Genomic DNA, 19,959 nt, shown 5'->3' on the forward strand with positions numbered 1-19,959 from the left:
CAGCAGATCATCTGCGCTGCTGTGAGCTGTCAGTGAAATGCCTGAACTGCCACTGTTTGCCAGGGAAAAGCAGGGTGGTCATCGCATGAGGCCCTACCCATGATCCTCTCCTGGCAACCTTTTGTTCCTGCTGCCAGACATGGTAATGTGACATTTGCAGCAGGTGGCTCCTATAAGGTCAGGGCACAGTGTGACTGTCACACCCCCCGAGGTCCAAATACCATGTGACGGGGCAAAGCAGCCCACCCTAAAAAACACCAGGATCTTATCATCTGACCTTTTCCCTTCAGGATTGATTTATTTTCCTGTATTACGAGTAAAATAACATTTTATCTGTGTTGCTGTGAGAATTGATTGCGTGCTGTAGGTGTTCACTGGAAAGTGCGTCAAACTTTCGCTCAGCAAACGTCTCTGCTGAATGTATGAGTCAACGTTTGATCGGATTATCTTGTTCCAACTGCTACAATGTCCCCCACAAAAAATTTCAAACTGATCTATGAGAAACAACATAGACAGGCTGCACAGACTACATTACGGGGCACACATCAATAACAGTGACCTCAGGTTGGAGGGAGAGACCAACAGCAGAAGGGCACATTGGTACATCCACAAAAAAGCCATTACTGCCCGGCTGTCAAACATCGACTGCGACCAGAATTTATTTTTTCCTTTTGTTTACTTTATTTTCAACTGTATATTCATTTTTTAATCATTTTGGTTTTACAAAAAAAAAAATAGAAACCAGATTTTCAATGCATCTATAACATTTTAAGGTGAAATTTAAAGTACTGACCATTCAACCATTTATTATAAAAATGAGCAACTTTGAAGATGTATCCATTACTATTATACACACAGGGAATATGTTTTGCACAAATGCAAAATTTTCATTTGATATATGTACATAAAATAACAGTGACAAAGCAGCTCATGTGCAAAGGGTAAAAATGCTATGCATGAACAGCTATTTATATGTCAGACATAAGAACCTCTGATCCAAAAGAAAAAAAAAAACTAAAGTTAAGAAGCAAAAAATATTTAGTATTTCATTTTTTTAAAGAATTTTAACCTCCTAAGACCTAAACTCTTTCATGGCATGCATTTTTCATTTCTCTTTGTTATTTGGGCTTTTGGGACCTGATGAATGTAAAAAAATTACCTGATTTTTTTTTTCCTGATTTTTGTTTCTGAGAAAAATGAGATCCACATAAGATGACATTCTATCTAAATTTCGATAGAACAGTGGCAGTATAATGTCCTCGTAAGTGGATATCAGGCCCTTGTAGAGCAAAATTTAGTATGTTGGTCTAGACAAACCAAAATGTGATGTCCACTGATGTGGATGCCATGTCCTAGGAGGTTAAACTGATGCCACACACCCTGCGACCAAATGGACGAATATCTCAATTTAAGACAACATTATGAATTAATCTCTATAGTCTGTTGCCTCTAGATTTTGTGAAGCTGACAATGACAATCGCACCAGTGTTATTTGGTTTAGCCTATTAAGTTTTAATTGTGAGTTTTGCAAAGCTTGAATATACAAGTGGGACACGGGCACTGTGAAGTTACCCACTACTTTGTAGTGTTCTATTTCTAATGTCTTATGCCTGTCACCATTTTTTTTGTTTCATCCATCTGAACAATCATGTGAAGCATAGTTTACAAAACATGTAATCTATAAGACTTAAAAGCAAGAACTGAGCCTATAAATCCACCACAATCGAGCCGTTTTCCCACAGATTTCTATACAACTGTCTCTAGCTGGCACGACGCTTAGAAAAAACGCAGGTTTAAGTAATTTTAAACTATGTGCTTCTTTCACTTCTTTTATCTGCAGTCTATGTGAATGATTGTTTTTTTTTTTATTCAGTCTATTCATGTCCAAATTTTGGCATCAAACAAAGAATATTTTTTGAATATTTGCATGATTGTGAAATCAACATTTAAGAGAAAGATTTGGCTGTTAAATATCAGACCAACTATTATCCTAAATTGGCTGATAAAAATTTAGATAATGAAATTCAATATCAATATATCCCCAATAATTTATAAAATATAATAACATTTTTTTCAGTTTTTATGATGTATTTGTTTTCTTTGTACTCTTTTGGCTTTATGATTTGAACATTGAATTATTTTATCATTAAACTCAGTTTTATTATGCACATGCCTGAAACACGAGTGTAGTATCATGTACCTTACATATGTATCTGTTGCTTTTACTACAGAAAACCTGAAAGAAATGCCAGAGAAGAGAGAAATGGCAGAAGTACCAGATGGTAAAATGTGTACAAATAAGCAGAAGAGTGAAAGGGGGGGGGGTCAGGCACAGTCACAGATAAGGCTGTTGCTTCTTCTTGTGCAGCAAAATCCATCATGTTACTGTTAGAGTCAGTTGTGTCTAGAGGCCACGAGTTCAACTGCTACATGCTTCTGTAGGTACTCAGCTGAAGAAGACAGATAATCAGCATCTTGTTCAATGATTTTCCAGCAGGACAGACACCATCTGCTACAGATTTTGTGGTTTTGTGGCTGCAAGAATTTGTATAACCTTAAAGCTATGCTATTAAACTAACATCCCTGGCTTTTGGCCTCAGTAACCAGCTGCTTTGCCTTTTTTCCTTTCATCAGACCATGCAGAGATACAGCTGTCTTCCTTTTCCACAGCGTTAACTACATTGTAGAAACGTGTTGCTGGTTGATGATTGTGTCCCTTTTTCTTAAGAGCCTCAATTACATCCTGAAGTACAAAGAGGAGAAGAGATTCAGATAGAACAAAAGCAGAATTTCTTATTGTGCTATCATTTAAATACACTGAATATTTACACGTACCTTTTCAAAGTTGGGTTCAAACTTTACTGCATTTTCAGAGTCGACATAAACAACTGGAGTATTAATTGCGTCCTTAAGGCTCTTTCCAAACCAAAGGTGGTTTATGAGCGCCTTGAAGAGAAATAGTAGAATACATTGCAGTCTTTCAGATGGGAAAGTGATGATTAAAGAATGGATTAGGGTGAAAATGCCTCTGACTACAATGTTTACTCTAACACCAAAGAGGGTTTGCATCATTTTATCTCCTGGACACGTACCGAGGCCATTCCAGTAGTGATCATATTCCCACCAGTCGATCCAATCACCAGTGTCTTCGACTGAGACTTTAGCACAACTGGAGCCATAGAGGAGGGAGGCTGCTCTCCTGAGAAATACAACAAAAGCCTTGAGTGACAGCACAAAACTACAATCCACACTCATCACTGTTAGGAGAAAAATGATCACAAAATGATTGCTTCTGAATGATGTGAAGCAGAGGGTGAAGGGCATTTATTCAACCCTGACATGTGCCGTTTACTTTTGTTCAGCATCTGACATCAGACATCAATGTTCACATTGGCATCCTCGTCTTCAAGTAACTTAAAGAAGTCCAGACGCTTTTCTTTGCAAGCTCCTTTCACCAAAATAAAAGCTTTCCGAAAACCTCCGGTGCAAAAGTGTGCCGGTAGTGGTCAGACACGTTCTCACTCCCAAAGCGTAATAATTTTCGCTAGGTGACAAATTGTCAACATTTTATGCTTTCGGGTACCCAACACGTTCCTAAATTACGGCATCGGAAAAAGGAGAGCACATGAGAACCGTTTGGACTCAATCTACACATGTTGTTCATTTTCTAAAAATCGATTTGGAAAACACTATTTTACGTCATTTAACTGCTAGTAAAGGTTAGGAATAAGGTTATAGTTAGGGATAAGGTTAGGTTTAGGGCTGGAACACATGGCTGGAACGTCTATTATGGCGGGACCGTCATTCCACTGGAATTCAGCCATAACCCGACCATGAGAAAGCACGTCCGGCGATTTAGCTGAAAACATCGGAAGATCCGTTTTGTCGGCCATCCAAAGGTTTAGCAGTAGTGCACTCTTAGCAGCTGCAGTCTCCACTTCACAATCGCTGCAGCACATGTCCAGCAAAATCGCTGGACATGCTCGTAGGCAAGAAGTGAAGCGGGGAGAAGTGTGGAGGAGAACAGACAATTTTGCACCGGAGGTTTTCGGGAAGCTTTTATTTTGGTATTTCCATTGATCCGTACAATTAATTTGCATATTAGCCTAAACATTTAGGTTTAACATTTAACATTTAGCATTTAGATTTAACATTTAGATTTAGATTTAACATTTAACATTTAGATTTAAATATAATATTTAGATTCAACATTTAACATTTAGATTTAACATTTAACATTTAGATTTAAATATAATATTTAGATTTAACATTTAACATTTAGATTTAACATTTAACATTTAGATTTAAATATAATATTTAGATTTAATATTTAACATTTGATGAAAAGTTACAAATATTTTACTAAATGTTGTAAAAAATTACTCAAAAAAATACGTTTTTGTAAGGTTTTGAGCTAAATGTGGAAAAATGTTGCCGTTAATTTCAGCATGTTTCACTTTACAAACGGCGCCCCATAGATATCCACAGCTCCTAAAGGTGTAAAAGGTGCTAAAGCTTCATATTAACTAGCTCTAGAATACAGCCGTAGCCATGAATCCCTGCTTTGGTACAGAAGAGCTTTTAGCATTTAGCTAACAATAGCATGCTAATTTTAGCTAAATGCTAAAATGCCAACATGCTCACAACCTAACATGCTAATATTAAATATGCATTTTTATCAGGTATATAAATACCTCAGTTACATCAACATATGATACATCGACAGAAAAGTGCCAGTGTAGCTAAGTACTCACACGTGTTTGTACAGAAATATAGAAAGAAATTTCGAATATGTCTGGACCAATAATAATATCCAAATAGAAAATGATTTATTCAAATGCCCAACCACAAACGCATAAAATGTGCCGCTAAGTAAACAGATTATTTCTAACCTTGGACAGCTTGGTATGTAGACTATTTGAAGTTGGCTAAATCTCTATTACAATTACTAGCAAAAACACCATTCTGTATTTAGTGGTGACTTAAACAATACACAGATGCAAATGTTGGTCACCTTTAAGTTAGGTATAGGTGGGGTACACTGAACGTGACATGTGAAACAAAAAAAATGGAGAACATAACGTCGCATTCGCAGAGGAATGATGGAAAAAAAACATAAAAATTGCTGTATTAATAATATTAATAATCGCTGTATGTGTGACGATGTTTGTGCAAAGTTTTGTTCAGATTAGTCCACCGGTTAAGGAGGTGATAGGGTACATACAGACATACAGTGGGGCAAAAAAGTATTTAGTCAGCCACCGATTGTGCAAGTTCCCCCACTTAAAACGATGACAGAGGTCAGTAATTTGCACCAGAGGTACACTTCAACTGTGAGAGACAGAATGTGAAAAAAAAAATCCATGAATCCACATGGTAGGATTTGTAAAGAATTTATTCGTAAATCAGGGTGGAAAATAAGTATTTGGTCAATAACAAAAATACAACTCAATACTTTGTAACATAACCTTTGTTGGCAATAACAGAGGTCAAACGTTTACTATAGGTCTTTACCAGGTTTGCACACACAGTAGCTGGTATTTTGGCCCATTCCTCCATGCAGATCTTCTCGAGAGCAGTGATGTTTTGGGGCTGTCGCCGAGCAACACGGACTTTCAACTCCCGCCACAGATTTTCTATGGGGTTGAGGTCTGGAGACTGGCTAGGCCACTCCAGGACTTTCAAATGCTTCTTACGGAGCCACTCCTTTGTTGCCCGGGCGGTGTGTTTTGGATCATTGTCATGTTGCAAGACCCAGCCTCGTTTCATCTTCAAAGTTCTCACTGATGGAAGGAGGTTTTGGCTCAAAATCTCACGATACATGGCCCCATTCATTCTGTCCTTAACACGGATCAGTCGTCCTGTCCCCTTGGCAGAAAAACAGCCCCATAGCATGATGTTTCCACCCCCATGCTTCACAGTAGGTATGGTGTTCTTGGGATGCAACTCACTATTCTTCTTCCTCCAAACACGACGAGTTGAGTTTATACCAAAAAGTTCTACTTTGGTTTCATCTGACCACATGACATTCTCCCAATCCTCTGCTGTATCATCCATGTGCTCTCTGGCAAACTTCAGACGGGCCTGGACATGCACTGGCTTCAGCAGCGGAACACGTCTGGCACTGCGGGATTTGATTCCCTGCCGTTGTAGTGTGTTACTGATGGTGACCTTTGTTACTTTGGTCCCAGCTCTCTGCAGGTCATTCACCAGGTCCCCCCGTGTGGTTCTGGGATCTTTGCTCACCGTTCTCATGATCATTTTGACCCCACGGGATGAGATCTTGCGTGGAGCCCCAGATCGAGGGAGATTATCAGTGGTCTTGTATGTCTTCCATTTTCTGATGATTGCTCCCACAGTTGATTTTTTCACACCAAGCTGCTTGCCTATTGTAGATTCACTCTTCCCAGTCTGGTGCAGGTCTACAATACTTTTCCTGGTGTCCTTCGAAAGCTCTTTGGTCTTGGCCATGGCGGAGTTTGGAGTCTGACTGTTTGAGGCTGTGGACAGGTGTCTTTTATACAGATGATCAGTTCAAACAGGTGCCATTCATACAGGTAATGAGTGGGGGACAGAAAAGCTTCTTACAGAAGACGTTACAGGTCTGTGAGAGCCAGAGATTTTCCTTGTTTGAGGTGACCAAATACTTATTTTCCACCCTAATTTACGAATAAATTCTTTACAAATCCTACCATGTGAATTCCTGGATTTTTTTTGTTCACATTCTGTCTCTCACAGTTGAAGTGTACCTCTGGTGCAAATTACTGACCTCTGTCATCATTTTAAGTGGGAGAACTTGCACAATCGGTGGCTGACTAAATACTTTTTTGCCCCACTGTATATACATAAATATGCTATAATCATTATAGTAATGTCATGGTCCTGCGACCATGACTCGGTGACTTTGTGTTTGTGTTCTTTATTGTTATTACTTTCATTATTATTCATGGCTGTTTTGGGATGGTTTGTGTTTGGGATTTTAGATACTGGGTTTTGGGTTTGTGCTCCCTCTATTGGTCCCTGGTGTCAGTGTTCCCCTGTCTCGTCAGGTTAACCAGGTCCAGCTGTGTCTCCCACCTGTGTGTGATTTCCCAGTGTCTCTCTGTGTACTTATAGTGTGTGTTTTCCTCTGCTCCTCGTCGCGTCGTCTGTATTCATACCTTGTGAAATCCCCTGCGTGCTCTCCCTGCTGTTCTCCCTTCATGTTCAGGTTTGCCACTCCTCTGTGTAGTTTATCCCAGTTTAGTTCGTCCTTAGTTCTGTTTGCCATCTCCACTTTATGTCTGGTATTGTTAATAAATCACCCTTCACATCTGAATAAGTGCTGCATCTGAGTCCTCCTTTCCACTCTTCACACGGCCGCTGCCCCGGACCGTGACAGTACGACGTGACCACAAGATGGACCCAGCAGCGCTTAATCCGTCCAGGGAGCTACGGGAGACGCTCATCGATGCCACACAGGAGCTCATCGACCTGTGGCTGGAAAACCCGGGTGGCACGTCCCAGCGCGCTATAGAGAGGCGGCTACAGCGTCTGGTGACCGGTCTCCCATGGCTTCTGGGCTCGCTTCGTTCGTGGGAGCAGGAGTTTCTTCTTTTGGACCTTGGACTTCTCCCCCCATCTGCATTCACTTTCGAGCAGCCCGATGCGGTGAGTGAGCGGGATGCATTGCTTTCCCCAGTTTCCGGGACTTTGTTTTCTGGGGCTATTCAGAGCGGGATGGGAGACTGTATGGATCGCTTACCTACCTTCGTGGTAACGGATCCTTCCCAAGTGGGCGTGTACAAACCCGCTGCAAAACTGACAGACTGTGTCTGTCTGAGCCAGGACTTTATTGCCATTCTCCGGCTCAGTTCTGTGTCCAGCCACAAGCTTCCCAGTCTGTAGCTCAACCATTAGCCTCCCTTAAGCCACAATTTTCACACTGTTTTTCCACCGCTGTTTCTGAGCAGGGAGACAAACTGTTTCACTACGGACCTGTTCCTCAAAAGCTGGCTACATTAGAGACTCACTCCGGGGCTTCCCCAGAGGCTGGGTTACTGCCCTCAGCTTACTCTGGACCCCTGGAGGCCAAGATGCCAGCTGTGAACTGCACCGGGCTGTCACTGCCTGAGCAGGGTCAGTGCTCTGCGCAGCTGCAGCCCTCCTTATGTGTGCCGGAGGCCCACGTGCCTACTGGTTTTGTTTCATATGTGCCAGAGGCCCACGTGCCTACTGGTTTTGTTTCATATGTGCCAGAGGCCCACGTGCCTACTGGTTTTGTCTCATATGTGCCAGAGGCCCACGTGCCTACTGGTTTTGTTTCATGTGTGCCAGAGGCCCACGTGCCTACTGGTTTTGTTTCATGTGTGCCAGAGGCCCACGTGCCTACTGGTTTTGTTTCATGTGTGCCGGGGGCCCCGGTGCCCACTGGTTCTGCGGCTGTTTTCGCTGGGGGGCCCGAGGAGCCCGTCCAGCCTCCTGCTTCGCCTGCTGGGGGGCCCGAGGAGCCCGTCCAGCCTCCTGCTTCGCTAGCTGGGGGGCCCGAGGAGCCCGTCCAGCCTCATGCCACACTGACTGCCACGTCGGCTGGGGGGCCCGAGGATCCCGTCCGGCCACCTGTGGCTGCTTCTCCACCTGTGGCTGCTTCTCCACCTGTGGCTGCAGCGCCGCCTCCTGCAGTACCATCACCTGCAGCGCTACCACCTGCTACTGCCACGCCTCAGCCTGAAGCTTCAGCCTCGCCTGGTTCTGGTCCAGCTTCATCCTCACCTGGCCCAGCTTCAGCTTCAGCGTCAGCTTCGCCTGACCCAGCTTCGGCTACAGCTTCATCATCGCCTGGTCCGGCTTCATCCTCGCCTGGCCCGGTTTCATCCACGCCTGGCCCGGTTTCATCCACGCCTGGTCCGGCTTCATCCTCGGCTTCAGCCTCGCCTGATTCTGGTCCAGCCTCATCCTCACCTGGCCCAGCTTCAGCTACAGCTTCGTCCTCGCCCGGCCCGGCTTCAGCTACAGCTTCTTCATCGCCTGGCCCGGTTTCATCCACGCCTGGCCCGGTTTCATCCACGCCTGGCCCGGTTTCATCTCCAGCTTCATCCACGCCTGGTCCGGCTTCGCCTTCTGCTTCAGCATCGCCTGGTCCAGCTTCGGCTTCTGCTTCAGCATCGCCTGGTCCAGCCTTTGTGTCTGCATCCTCGTCTGGTCCAGCCTTCGTGCCCGCATCCTCGGCCACAGCATCCTCATCTTCACCCACTGCGCCTGGTCCAGCCTCCGCTTCAGCATCCTCATCAGCCTCGCCTGGTCCAGCCTTCGTGTCTGCATCCTCGTCTGGTCCAGCCTTCGTGTCTGCATCCTCGTCTGGTCCAGCCTTCGTGTCTGCATCTTCGCCTGCAGCAGCGTCTTCAGCATCCGCACCATCGCCTGCAGCAGCGTCTTCAGCATCTTCGCCCGCTGCGGCACCGGCTTCCGTGCCTTCAGCCTCGCCTGGCCCAGCCTCGTTTGGGTCTGGAGCTAAACGGCCGTTTTCTAGACCGCTGGCTAGGCTACTGGCCGGGCGCCATCGCCTGAGCGGCCGCCGTTGCCTTCCGCACAGCCGGCCCCCGGACCGCCATCGCCTGAGCGGCCGCCGTTGCCTTCCGCACGGCCGGCCCCTGGACCGCCATCGCCTGAGCGGCCGCCGTTGCCTTCTTCGTGGCCGGCCGCCTGAACTGTGTTTCGGACTCGGCTCCCCTGTGGGTTTTGTGAACGTTTGTTTGGGACTCTGGGGCCTTCGTTTTGGTCATGGCCCGGTCCCTCCGTCCTGGGCCCCCTGCCACCCGCCCGGGTCTGGTGGTGTGTTTCTGTGGCTGTCAGGGGCCAGCCCTTGAGGGGGGGGTACTGTCATGGTCCTGCGACCATGACTCGGTGACTTTGTGTTTGTGTTCTTTATTGTTATTACTTTCATTATTATTCATGGCTGTTTTGGGATGGTTTGTGTTTGGGATTTTAGATACTGGGTTTTGGGTTTGTGCTCCCTCTATTGGTCCCTGGTGTCAGTGTTCCCCTGTCTCGTCAGGTTAACCAGGTCCAGCTGTGTCTCCCACCTGTGTGTGATTTCCCAGTGTCTCTCTGTGTACTTATAGTGTGTGTTTTCCTCTGCTCCTCGTCGCGTCGTCTGTATTCATACCTTGTGAAATCCCCTGCGTGCTCTCCCTGCTGTTCTCCCTTCATGTTCAGGTTTGCCACTCCTCTGTGTAGTTTATCCCAGTTTAGTTCGTCCTTAGTTCTGTTTGCCATCTCCACTTTATGTCTGGTATTGTTAATAAATCACCCTTCACATCTGAATAAGTGCTGCATCTGAGTCCTCCTTTCCACTCTTCACACGGCCGCTGCCCCGGACCGTGACAGTACGACGTGACCACAAGATGGACCCAGCAGCGCTTAATCCGTCCAGGGAGCTACGGGAGACGCTCATCGATGCCACACAGGAGCTCATCGACCTGTGGCTGGAAAACCCGGGTGGCACGTCCCAGCGCGCTATAGAGAGGCGGCTACAGCGTCTGGTGACCGGTCTCCCATGGCTTCTGGGCTCGCTTCGTTCGTGGGAGCAGGAGTTTCTTCTTTTGGACCTTGGACTTCTCCCCCCATCTGCATTCACTTTCGAGCAGCCCGATGCGGTGAGTGAGCGGGATGCATTGCTTTCCCCAGTTTCCGGGACTTTGTTTTCTGGGGCTATTCAGAGCGGGATGGGAGACTGTATGGATCGCTTACCTACCTTCGTGGTAACGGATCCTTCCCAAGTGGGCGTGTACAAACCCGCTGCAAAACTGACAGACTGTGTCTGTCTGAGCCAGGACTTTATTGCCATTCTCCGGCTCAGTTCTGTGTCCAGCCACAAGCTTCCCAGTCTGTAGCTCAACCATTAGCCTCCCTTAAGCCACAATTTTCACACTGTTTTTCCACCGCTGTTTCTGAGCAGGGAGACAAACTGTTTCACTACGGACCTGTTCCTCAAAAGCTGGCTACATTAGAGACTCACTCCGGGGCTTCCCCAGAGGCTGGGTTACTGCCCTCAGCTTACTCTGGACCCCTGGAGGCCAAGATGCCAGCTGTGAACTGCACCGGGCTGTCACTGCCTGAGCAGGGTCAGTGCTCTGCGCAGCTGCAGCCCTCCTTATGTGTGCCGGAGGCCCACGTGCCTACTGGTTTTGTTTCATATGTGCCAGAGGCCCACGTGCCTACTGGTTTTGTTTCATATGTGCCAGAGGCCCACGTGCCTACTGGTTTTGTCTCATATGTGCCAGAGGCCCACGTGCCTACTGGTTTTGTTTCATGTGTGCCAGAGGCCCACGTGCCTACTGGTTTTGTTTCATGTGTGCCAGAGGCCCACGTGCCTACTGGTTTTGTTTCATGTGTGCCGGGGGCCCCGGTGCCCACTGGTTCTGCGGCTGTTTTCGCTGGGGGGCCCGAGGAGCCCGTCCAGCCTCCTGCTTCGCCTGCTGGGGGGCCCGAGGAGCCCGTCCAGCCTCCTGCTTCGCTAGCTGGGGGGCCCGAGGAGCCCGTCCAGCCTCATGCCACACTGACTGCCACGTCGGCTGGGGGGCCCGAGGATCCCGTCCGGCCACCTGTGGCTGCTTCTCCACCTGTGGCTGCTTCTCCACCTGTGGCTGCAGCGCCGCCTCCTGCAGTACCATCACCTGCAGCGCTACCACCTGCTACTGCCACGCCTCAGCCTGAAGCTTCAGCCTCGCCTGGTTCTGGTCCAGCTTCATCCTCACCTGGCCCAGCTTCAGCTTCAGCGTCAGCTTCGCCTGACCCAGCTTCGGCTACAGCTTCATCATCGCCTGGTCCGGCTTCATCCTCGCCTGGCCCGGTTTCATCCACGCCTGGCCCGGTTTCATCCACGCCTGGTCCGGCTTCATCCTCGGCTTCAGCCTCGCCTGATTCTGGTCCAGCCTCATCCTCACCTGGCCCAGCTTCAGCTACAGCTTCGTCCTCGCCCGGCCCGGCTTCAGCTACAGCTTCTTCATCGCCTGGCCCGGTTTCATCCACGCCTGGCCCGGTTTCATCCACGCCTGGCCCGGTTTCATCTCCAGCTTCATCCACGCCTGGTCCGGCTTCGCCTTCTGCTTCAGCATCGCCTGGTCCAGCTTCGGCTTCTGCTTCAGCATCGCCTGGTCCAGCCTTTGTGTCTGCATCCTCGTCTGGTCCAGCCTTCGTGCCCGCATCCTCGGCCACAGCATCCTCATCTTCACCCACTGCGCCTGGTCCAGCCTCCGCTTCAGCATCCTCATCAGCCTCGCCTGGTCCAGCCTTCGTGTCTGCATCCTCGTCTGGTCCAGCCTTCGTGTCTGCATCCTCGTCTGGTCCAGCCTTCGTGTCTGCATCTTCGCCTGCAGCAGCGTCTTCAGCATCCGCACCATCGCCTGCAGCAGCGTCTTCAGCATCTTCGCCCGCTGCGGCACCGGCTTCCGTGCCTTCAGCCTCGCCTGGCCCAGCCTCGTTTGGGTCTGGAGCTAAACGGCCGTTTTCTAGACCGCTGGCTAGGCTACTGGCCGGGCGCCATCGCCTGAGCGGCCGCCGTTGCCTTCCGCACAGCCGGCCCCCGGACCGCCATCGCCTGAGCGGCCGCCGTTGCCTTCCGCACGGCCGGCCCCTGGACCGCCATCGCCTGAGCGGCCGCCGTTGCCTTCTTCGTGGCCGGCCGCCTGAACTGTGTTTCGGACTCGGCTCCCCTGTGGGTTTTGTGAACGTTTGTTTGGGACTCTGGGGCCTTCGTTTTGGTCATGGCCCGGTCCCTCCGTCCTGGGCCCCCTGCCACCCGCCCGGGTCTGGTGGTGTGTTTCTGTGGCTGTCAGGGGCCAGCCCTTGAGGGGGGGGTACTGTCATGGTCCTGCGACCATGACTCGGTGACTTTGTGTTTGTGTTCTTTATTGTTATTACTTTCATTATTATTCATGGCTGTTTTGGGATGGTTTGTGTTTGGGATTTTAGATACTGGGTTTTGGGTTTGTGCTCCCTCTATTGGTCCCTGGTGTCAGTGTTCCCCTGTCTCGTCAGGTTAACCAGGTCCAGCTGTGTCTCCCACCTGTGTGTGATTTCCCAGTGTCTCTCTGTGTACTTATAGTGTGTGTTTTCCTCTGCTCCTCGTCGCGTCGTCTGTATTCATACCTTGTGAAATCCCCTGCGTGCTCTCCCTGCTGTTCTCCCTTCATGTTCAGGTTTGCCACTCCTCTGTGTAGTTTATCCCAGTTTAGTTCGTCCTTAGTTCTGTTTGCCATCTCCACTTTATGTCTGGTATTGTTAATAAATCACCCTTCACATCTGAATAAGTGCTGCATTTGAGTCCTCCTTCCACTCTTCACACGGCCGCTGCCCCGGACCGTGACAAGTAAGTTGCAACCTTACTAATTGTTTTGGAACTGTGGAAATTTCTCTGTATTTATGTAACTACATCATAAGTGTGAAGTCTCTCCTTTGGGTCCCAAACTGTCCCAGTGACCTAGATGAGCAGCTGGCTGGCACTGACATTACCTGATTTTGAGGAATATGTGTCTTAATGTTACGGCAGCCTCTTCTGAATCTTTGACATAATTACATAAAAGAAAAATATGTTGTGTCAGGAAAATGATTTCAGAACTGTGAGATAATAATAGGTCACAACAAGATGTGTTTACTTAGTTTATCTTGTTTATCTTGACGTAAGGTATGATAACGTTTTGGAGGGTTTTTTGTATCAAGCTCCTGAGTCTCCCGTTGCTCCAGTTTAAAACTGGTCTCACAAGATTTGTCTAACAATGAGGCAGTGTTTCATTAATCCCACTGCTGAAAGGGAAAATAACAGTTACCACTAAAAAAATAAACTCTTTGTGCCATTAGTAAAAAGCCATTGAAAGAATCCTCACTGTGCCACCTCTTCTGCCTAATGCTCTCCCGTGATTGCTTGAGTTTCATAAATATTAAATGTAAAATGGATCGTGCTGATCCTTTACCTGTAGAGATACTTTCAGCTCTTCTACAGAAGTCATACAACTGGTTGTTGAGGATGATTCCAGTACTTGGAGAGAAGACTTTGGAGCCAAATCTGTAAAGAAAACAACATTAAATCAACTAGATCTACACCCTGTGACGCAGACAACACAAACTCATTCTGCAGTACAGCCATTGTACAAAGCAGCTTCTAAAAATAATCTCTTAAACCTTTTTAATCTTTCAGTTTCAAAGGAAGACACATTTTTGATAGCTGCTTATGTGCGATTTTTTTCAGTCGCGCGATTAAAAGTTCATAGGTCACGATGCAGGGTCTCACACTATACGGCCCGATGCTCTGATGCGACCTGAGTGCTCACACTGTGCGTACATAAAACGAAGGTTATAACAGAAATTCTATCGCTCGCTCTCCCTCTCTGTCTTTCACTCACACAGACACGCACACCACCACCATCAACTTTGCTAAATTGCTAATGAAAAACATTGATCAGGCAGCTGTGATTGAGCAGCAATGTAAATCCAACTATTTTCACGGTTGTTGTGGTCGTGATAATTTTGTGAGGCCACATCGAAAAGGCTCGGATGAGCTTTCCAAAGTTCTACAAGTTGTGCCTCCATCGCTTGTGTCCAGATCACACGCTGCACTGCCGTGCTGCGCCGTCTTTTTCCCTGACATTTGTGTTTGCGCGTGCGCAGTGTGACAAACTGCAGTGACACCCTCGCGACCAAGCGATTGATGATCTGGAGCTGGTCGTGAGGTGTTAATCGCGTCTCGTTACCCCACGTATACTATACGATGCACGATGAAGGCCAAAATCGGGCCGATCGTCAAAACGGTCGCACGACTCAAAAATCGGCTCAAAATGGGCCAAAAATCGCACAGTGTAAGCCCAGCATAAGTCCAGCATAACAGTGAAACAGATTCATCCAGACACTGACATGTGGTTGATGCTGCTGGTGACAGACACAGCGGATCCATCTTCAGTCAGCACAGACACATGTGTGGTACCCATGCTCTCCAGATACGGAGTGATGCCGTAATACTGGAGATCGTGAGTCTTGTCGCTGCTGATCAAGATCCGTATGTTGTCTGCAAAGCTACCCTCTGTGAAATTCTTTGCCATCTGTTAGAAGTACAGATGGCAAAAAAACAAACGCATTACAGAAAATACAGGAATATCAAGACAAACAACAAATTAGAGCCAAATCTAAAAGGGATTTGAGTTCATCTGCTTTTAAAACTCTTATTTGTTACTTATTTATTTCAAACATTACACTGCCTGTCAGAATTATCATGTTGAAATGAAAGATTTATGGGAGAAAGCACTCTATGCAGTAATGTGAAAAACTAAGTACACCCTTACTGCTTCCATAAGAATTAAGAGGGTAAGTAGCAGCCTGATGCTGTTAATCAAATGCACTTGATCAGATGTAAGAGTGAGCACACATACATGTATAAAAGAAGACGTTTGCTAGTCTAGAGTGTTCCATTGCTTTAACACAATGCTACAATCTTCCCACAACTGGAAATTGCTGTAAATTTACCCTAAAGTCAAAGTGTGCATTGCTCAAAGAAATTGATATAAACTAGAGAAAACCTCTAAACTCACAGTACAGCGAGGAAAGACTAACACTAATGGCTTGTTTAGAAGGGTTGACAGAAGAAGGCCTCTTCTCCAAACCACCTCAACTTGAGGAGTAGTGGCTGTACTCTGAGCCCCTCCTGAGCTCCTCATCCTAACTCAGAGGCTAAGCACAGTCACCCTTCAGAGGAAGCTCATTTTCACTGCCTGTATCTCTTCCTTTCTCACTACCCACACAGCATATCATCACAAACACCTCATAACGAACTGTCAAGCACAGTAGTGGAGGAGGGACGGTTTGGGCTTTGGTACCTTGTGAAGCATGTAAAAGGCAGACATTTATTTGCAAACGTTCAGTTTTGCAAATGTTCAGTCATGATCCAGACCCTAGAGAGGGCCAGATTCCTCCACAGTAATGTGAGAGACTGATAAAGCCGTATAGAAAATGATTGTTTTAAGATAGTGTTGCTAAAAGTGGTTCAACACACCACTGAATCATGGGATGTACTTAGTTTTCTACAAGACTGTACAGCAAAGGTCCTGCAAGTTCTTTTTCACATTACTGTACAGTGAAGGGGAAATAATTACTTGATCCCCTGATTAATTTGTAAGTTTACAAAGAAATGTCTCTAATTTATGGTACTTTTGTTTTAACGGAGACAGAATATCAACCAAACATCCAGAAAAAAAACCAAAAAACAAAACACACATTACATAAAAGTTATAAACTGATTTGCCTGTTACTGAGTGAAATTAGTTTTGGTAAAACATGACTTTGTACTTGTTGGAGAAACCTAATGCCTGAATCTTCTTGTTGGTATTTTCAGATACTTACTTTATTTGAGTGGAACTTTGGATCTCGGATATGTTTCTTTAATCCATTGGAAAATTTGAAAGCTTCAATATAACGATGATAATATAATATTTTTTCATCAGTCGTCTTAAGTTCTGAGTTCATTTTATATCCTGAAAATATAAACAATTGTTATTTCTTTTATTTAAAAATATATTCTCACTGTATCACACTTGTAAAGATTTGATAGGACCTGTTTCTTCCATGCAAAAAACACCATATGCAACAACCAATAAATGCAATAATTTGAACAGCTCAGCTCAAAAAATAAAATGATCCAAAAGCATCACATAGTGATTTCGAAGTATAGATGATCAGAATCTCTGCAGTCAGTGTCTAACAGGAACCTTTCATGATGTTGAGGATGAAGCTGAGGATGATTCCTCCGGCAGGGGGCGGAGGGAAGTACATCTGGTACTCTCCCAAAGGAACAGCCCACGCATCAGTCACTGTAACTTTATATGAGGCCAAGTCCTGCAGTGTGAGTGTTCCTCCTGAGCAAAAACATTGAAATAAATGGTTCTGCTAAGCACAACTGAACACAGTGCATCTCATAATCAAAACTTTTAATGGATCCAGACAGCCCACAGTGTAGCCTATGAGGGATCATGGCAGAGATTCACAGAGCCAATTGATTTGTTCGTTTGTAATTAGATCATTGTGCCTGGCAGACATAGAAAATGGTCAGAAAAGACAGCAGGATAAAACCTGTCTGACAATACCTTCTTTCTGTATGTCACTGATTAAATCCTTCGCTATTGTTCCGCTGTAAAACACATCTGGTCCCTCATTTGCGATCATCTCCAAAGTGTCAGCCAGTTTCTCAAATTTCACAGTATCACCGGCTTTAAGAAGGTTTCCGTTCTCGTCTGAATATAGTTTCCTAAAAGACAAAGACAGGGAGATAAAACATTGATTGCTTGCTCCTCATATTTTTGAACTCACATTGTCGACATATTTCATACCGCAGTGACTGGGTGCTGCTTGTATTGATGGTTGGGAGGTATAGACTTTGGACGTAAGGAAGAGGGAATCCTTCCCTGGCCAGTTTGATGGTCGGCTGAAAGAGGTCGGCCCACGGCAACTTCCCATAAAGCTGATGTGCCTCTGCATAACCTCGAATTTCCCCAGGAACCCCAATCCATCTGCTATCTGATCACAGTAACACATACATTTACTCATGTTTTGAGTTTACTGTAACTCCTTTATCATCCATATGTAGCGCTTCTCTACTCTATCTGAGCACTCAAAGTATTTTATACAACTTGTTCATTCACCCAATCACTTTGCTAGGTTTTTAGTTCTATCTAACTGACATGCATCCGTCGAGCTTCTCGATGGATGCATCAGAGAGCAACCTGGGGTTAGCATCTTGCCCAAGGATATTTGGCATGCAGACTGGAGCAGACTGGGATCGAAACAACCTTCCGGTTAGTAGGTGACCCGCTCTACTACCTGAGCTACAGCCACCCCATGTTTCTATTTGACTATTTGTTTTTACATGTCTACAGTTTTCCTGGTTTAATAATGTTTACACAATATAATTTACATACTTTACTTTCCATTTATGTCCGCCTACATTAACACTAAACTGAATAGAAGATTAATCACTTTGCTGTTCTAGCACGTGTGATCTTGCAGTGCCTTGGGTATGTAACCGCAGCTACTTGAAGTCATCCCTGTCAAAGAAAATATATCTGCAGAATGGTCTGACAGGATCTGCTGCTTATGTCATGACAAACCACCAAACAGAAGTCTTTAAACTTTGAGCCCTGAGCTTGTAAATTCATTACTCAATGTGGAGCTTCTCAAGCCGGTAATTGGGCATGACACATGGAAGATTAAAACAAGAAAGACAGCCTACAAAAGACGCAGGGGAATAAAAAACTGATGCAGAAGTCTTATAAAAGAAAAGCAGCCTACCTTTTTTTACTTGAATAGTGCTGTTACATGACTTAAGCAGGTCAGGGTTCAAGTTTGCAGGGGCGGTCTCTCTGGAATTGATGATTTTCACTTTACCTTTGAAAAGATGAGACATTATAACTTGATCCTTTCCGGCAGGCCTGAAGCGCTGCATTAGAATAAGGGGAGTGAGGGTGTCTTGTTACCAGAGACGTCCATAATTGTGAATATGGACCCCCCTCCGATACCAGCACTCTGTGGATTCATGATTGAGGTGCACAGCAGCGCAGCAATGGCGCCATCTACTGGCGAGCCGCCTTTCTGAAGAATGTCCCTAAATGAACAGAAGAATGTCCTTCATCACTTTGCGTTCCTATTTTCGTTGTCGAGTGCGCCTTAAAAGTAGGGAAATGTTTATGTTTTGCATAGACCGCTGTTTTGCAAATCACCTCCAATTTCCACTCTTATGAAATGTTACATGGTTATGAAGCTGAAGCGTGCTCATTGAACTCATGAACTCATTACTTGGGTGAGGAGCTGCCTCGTAAATAGAGAAACACCATAATCCTCCACTTCCGTGATGATGATTATCCGGGTTAAGATCCCCAAAATGTTTTAGTGTTTGCCAAACTTTGGTTAAGAAACCAGCATATTTTGCCTTAGTTGGAACATAGTAAAGAGAGCAGTTTGGTTGAAAAGTTTCAAATGTCACTCACCGTCCGATCTCTGAACATCTCCCTGAGTCTGCGGCCACTGCAGCTTTCCAGAAAGTGCCAGTTGGGCATTTGCGTCTCGCAAGTACAGCAATACACACAATTATAGCAACCAAGCAGAGTAGTATCAGTGCGCAACAAGTGTACACTCTCGCCTTAGACCTCGCCATGGCTGTTGTTTCTCTGTGTCACCACTTCATCTGACCGACTACTTCTCTAAAATTTTACAACCTGATGAATAAATTGGGACGTGCTTGGCTCCACCCACCGCGATAAGCGCGGAGAGGAGGACAGGAAAGAAACAAGCTGCTGATCCAGTCTCAGAACTTTGCGCAGAGAAATCATAGAGTTGATAGAGTCGAGTAGCTCGATAAAACATGCTTATTAAAAAAATAGTGCAGCATTCTGGGATTTGCTGGAGATGCACAAAAACATTACAGCTTAAATCGTCAAGAATATGAGGTTTCATGGGAGGGGGGGGGGGTCTTCTTTTAGTCTGGAAGCTGCTTTTTGTGTGATATCTTCACAAGTGTTTAAGCAAATGTCTGCCTTTTACATAAACCAGCCAGGGCCTGTCACAATGATATTCAGGAAGAAGTCGCAGGTAACAGTGTCATATCATGTTACTATATGTTGTTGTGCTTGTTCTACAAGTGAGGCTCGTTTAGAAAGGAGAGTGCACAGCTGTAGATTTCCCTGTGGTGGAGCCAAGAATGATTGTACGGTGTCCAGCTTTCGTTTTAACGACAGGAACATATATTATAGACATACTCCAGATCTCCAAAATAACCTTCTTTTGGACCTTATTGCAAGCTTCAAAAATATGATAAAGCTGACAGATGTGCTCTGGAAAGTAAAAATGATTTCATCATCACTAAAATGTGTTTGCAAAAGAATTTGCAAAGTCATGCCGATTCATCACGAAACACTGAATCAAACTCCTTTATAAGTTAAAAGTATC

General features: G+C 45.8%; 1 protein-coding gene across 1 annotated transcript; it reads right to left on the minus strand.

The window, feature by feature from the left end:
* Nucleotides 1-632: 632 nt before the first annotated feature.
* Nucleotides 633-19,268, minus strand: LOC309719246 (glutathione hydrolase 5 proenzyme-like). The gene is made up of 12 exons (XM_082555231.1): nt 19,002-19,268; nt 18,492-18,619; nt 18,307-18,402; nt 17,349-17,535; nt 17,106-17,266; nt 16,731-16,877; nt 16,366-16,496; nt 14,887-15,071; nt 13,950-14,041; nt 3,093-3,199; nt 2,836-2,946; nt 633-2,743 (listed from the first exon to the last, which is right to left on the minus strand). The coding sequence occupies exons 1-12, from the start codon at nt 19,166-19,168 to the stop codon at nt 2,597-2,599; spliced, it is 1,659 nt and encodes a 552-aa protein (XP_082411357.1). The 5' UTR covers nt 19,169-19,268; the 3' UTR covers nt 633-2,596.
* Nucleotides 19,269-19,959: the final 691 nt, after the last annotated feature.

Source organism: Aulonocara stuartgranti (genome assembly GCF_965226115.1).
Source record: "Aulonocara stuartgranti genome assembly, chromosome: 12".
Taxonomy (NCBI): Eukaryota; Metazoa; Chordata; class Actinopteri; order Cichliformes; family Cichlidae; genus Aulonocara; species Aulonocara stuartgranti.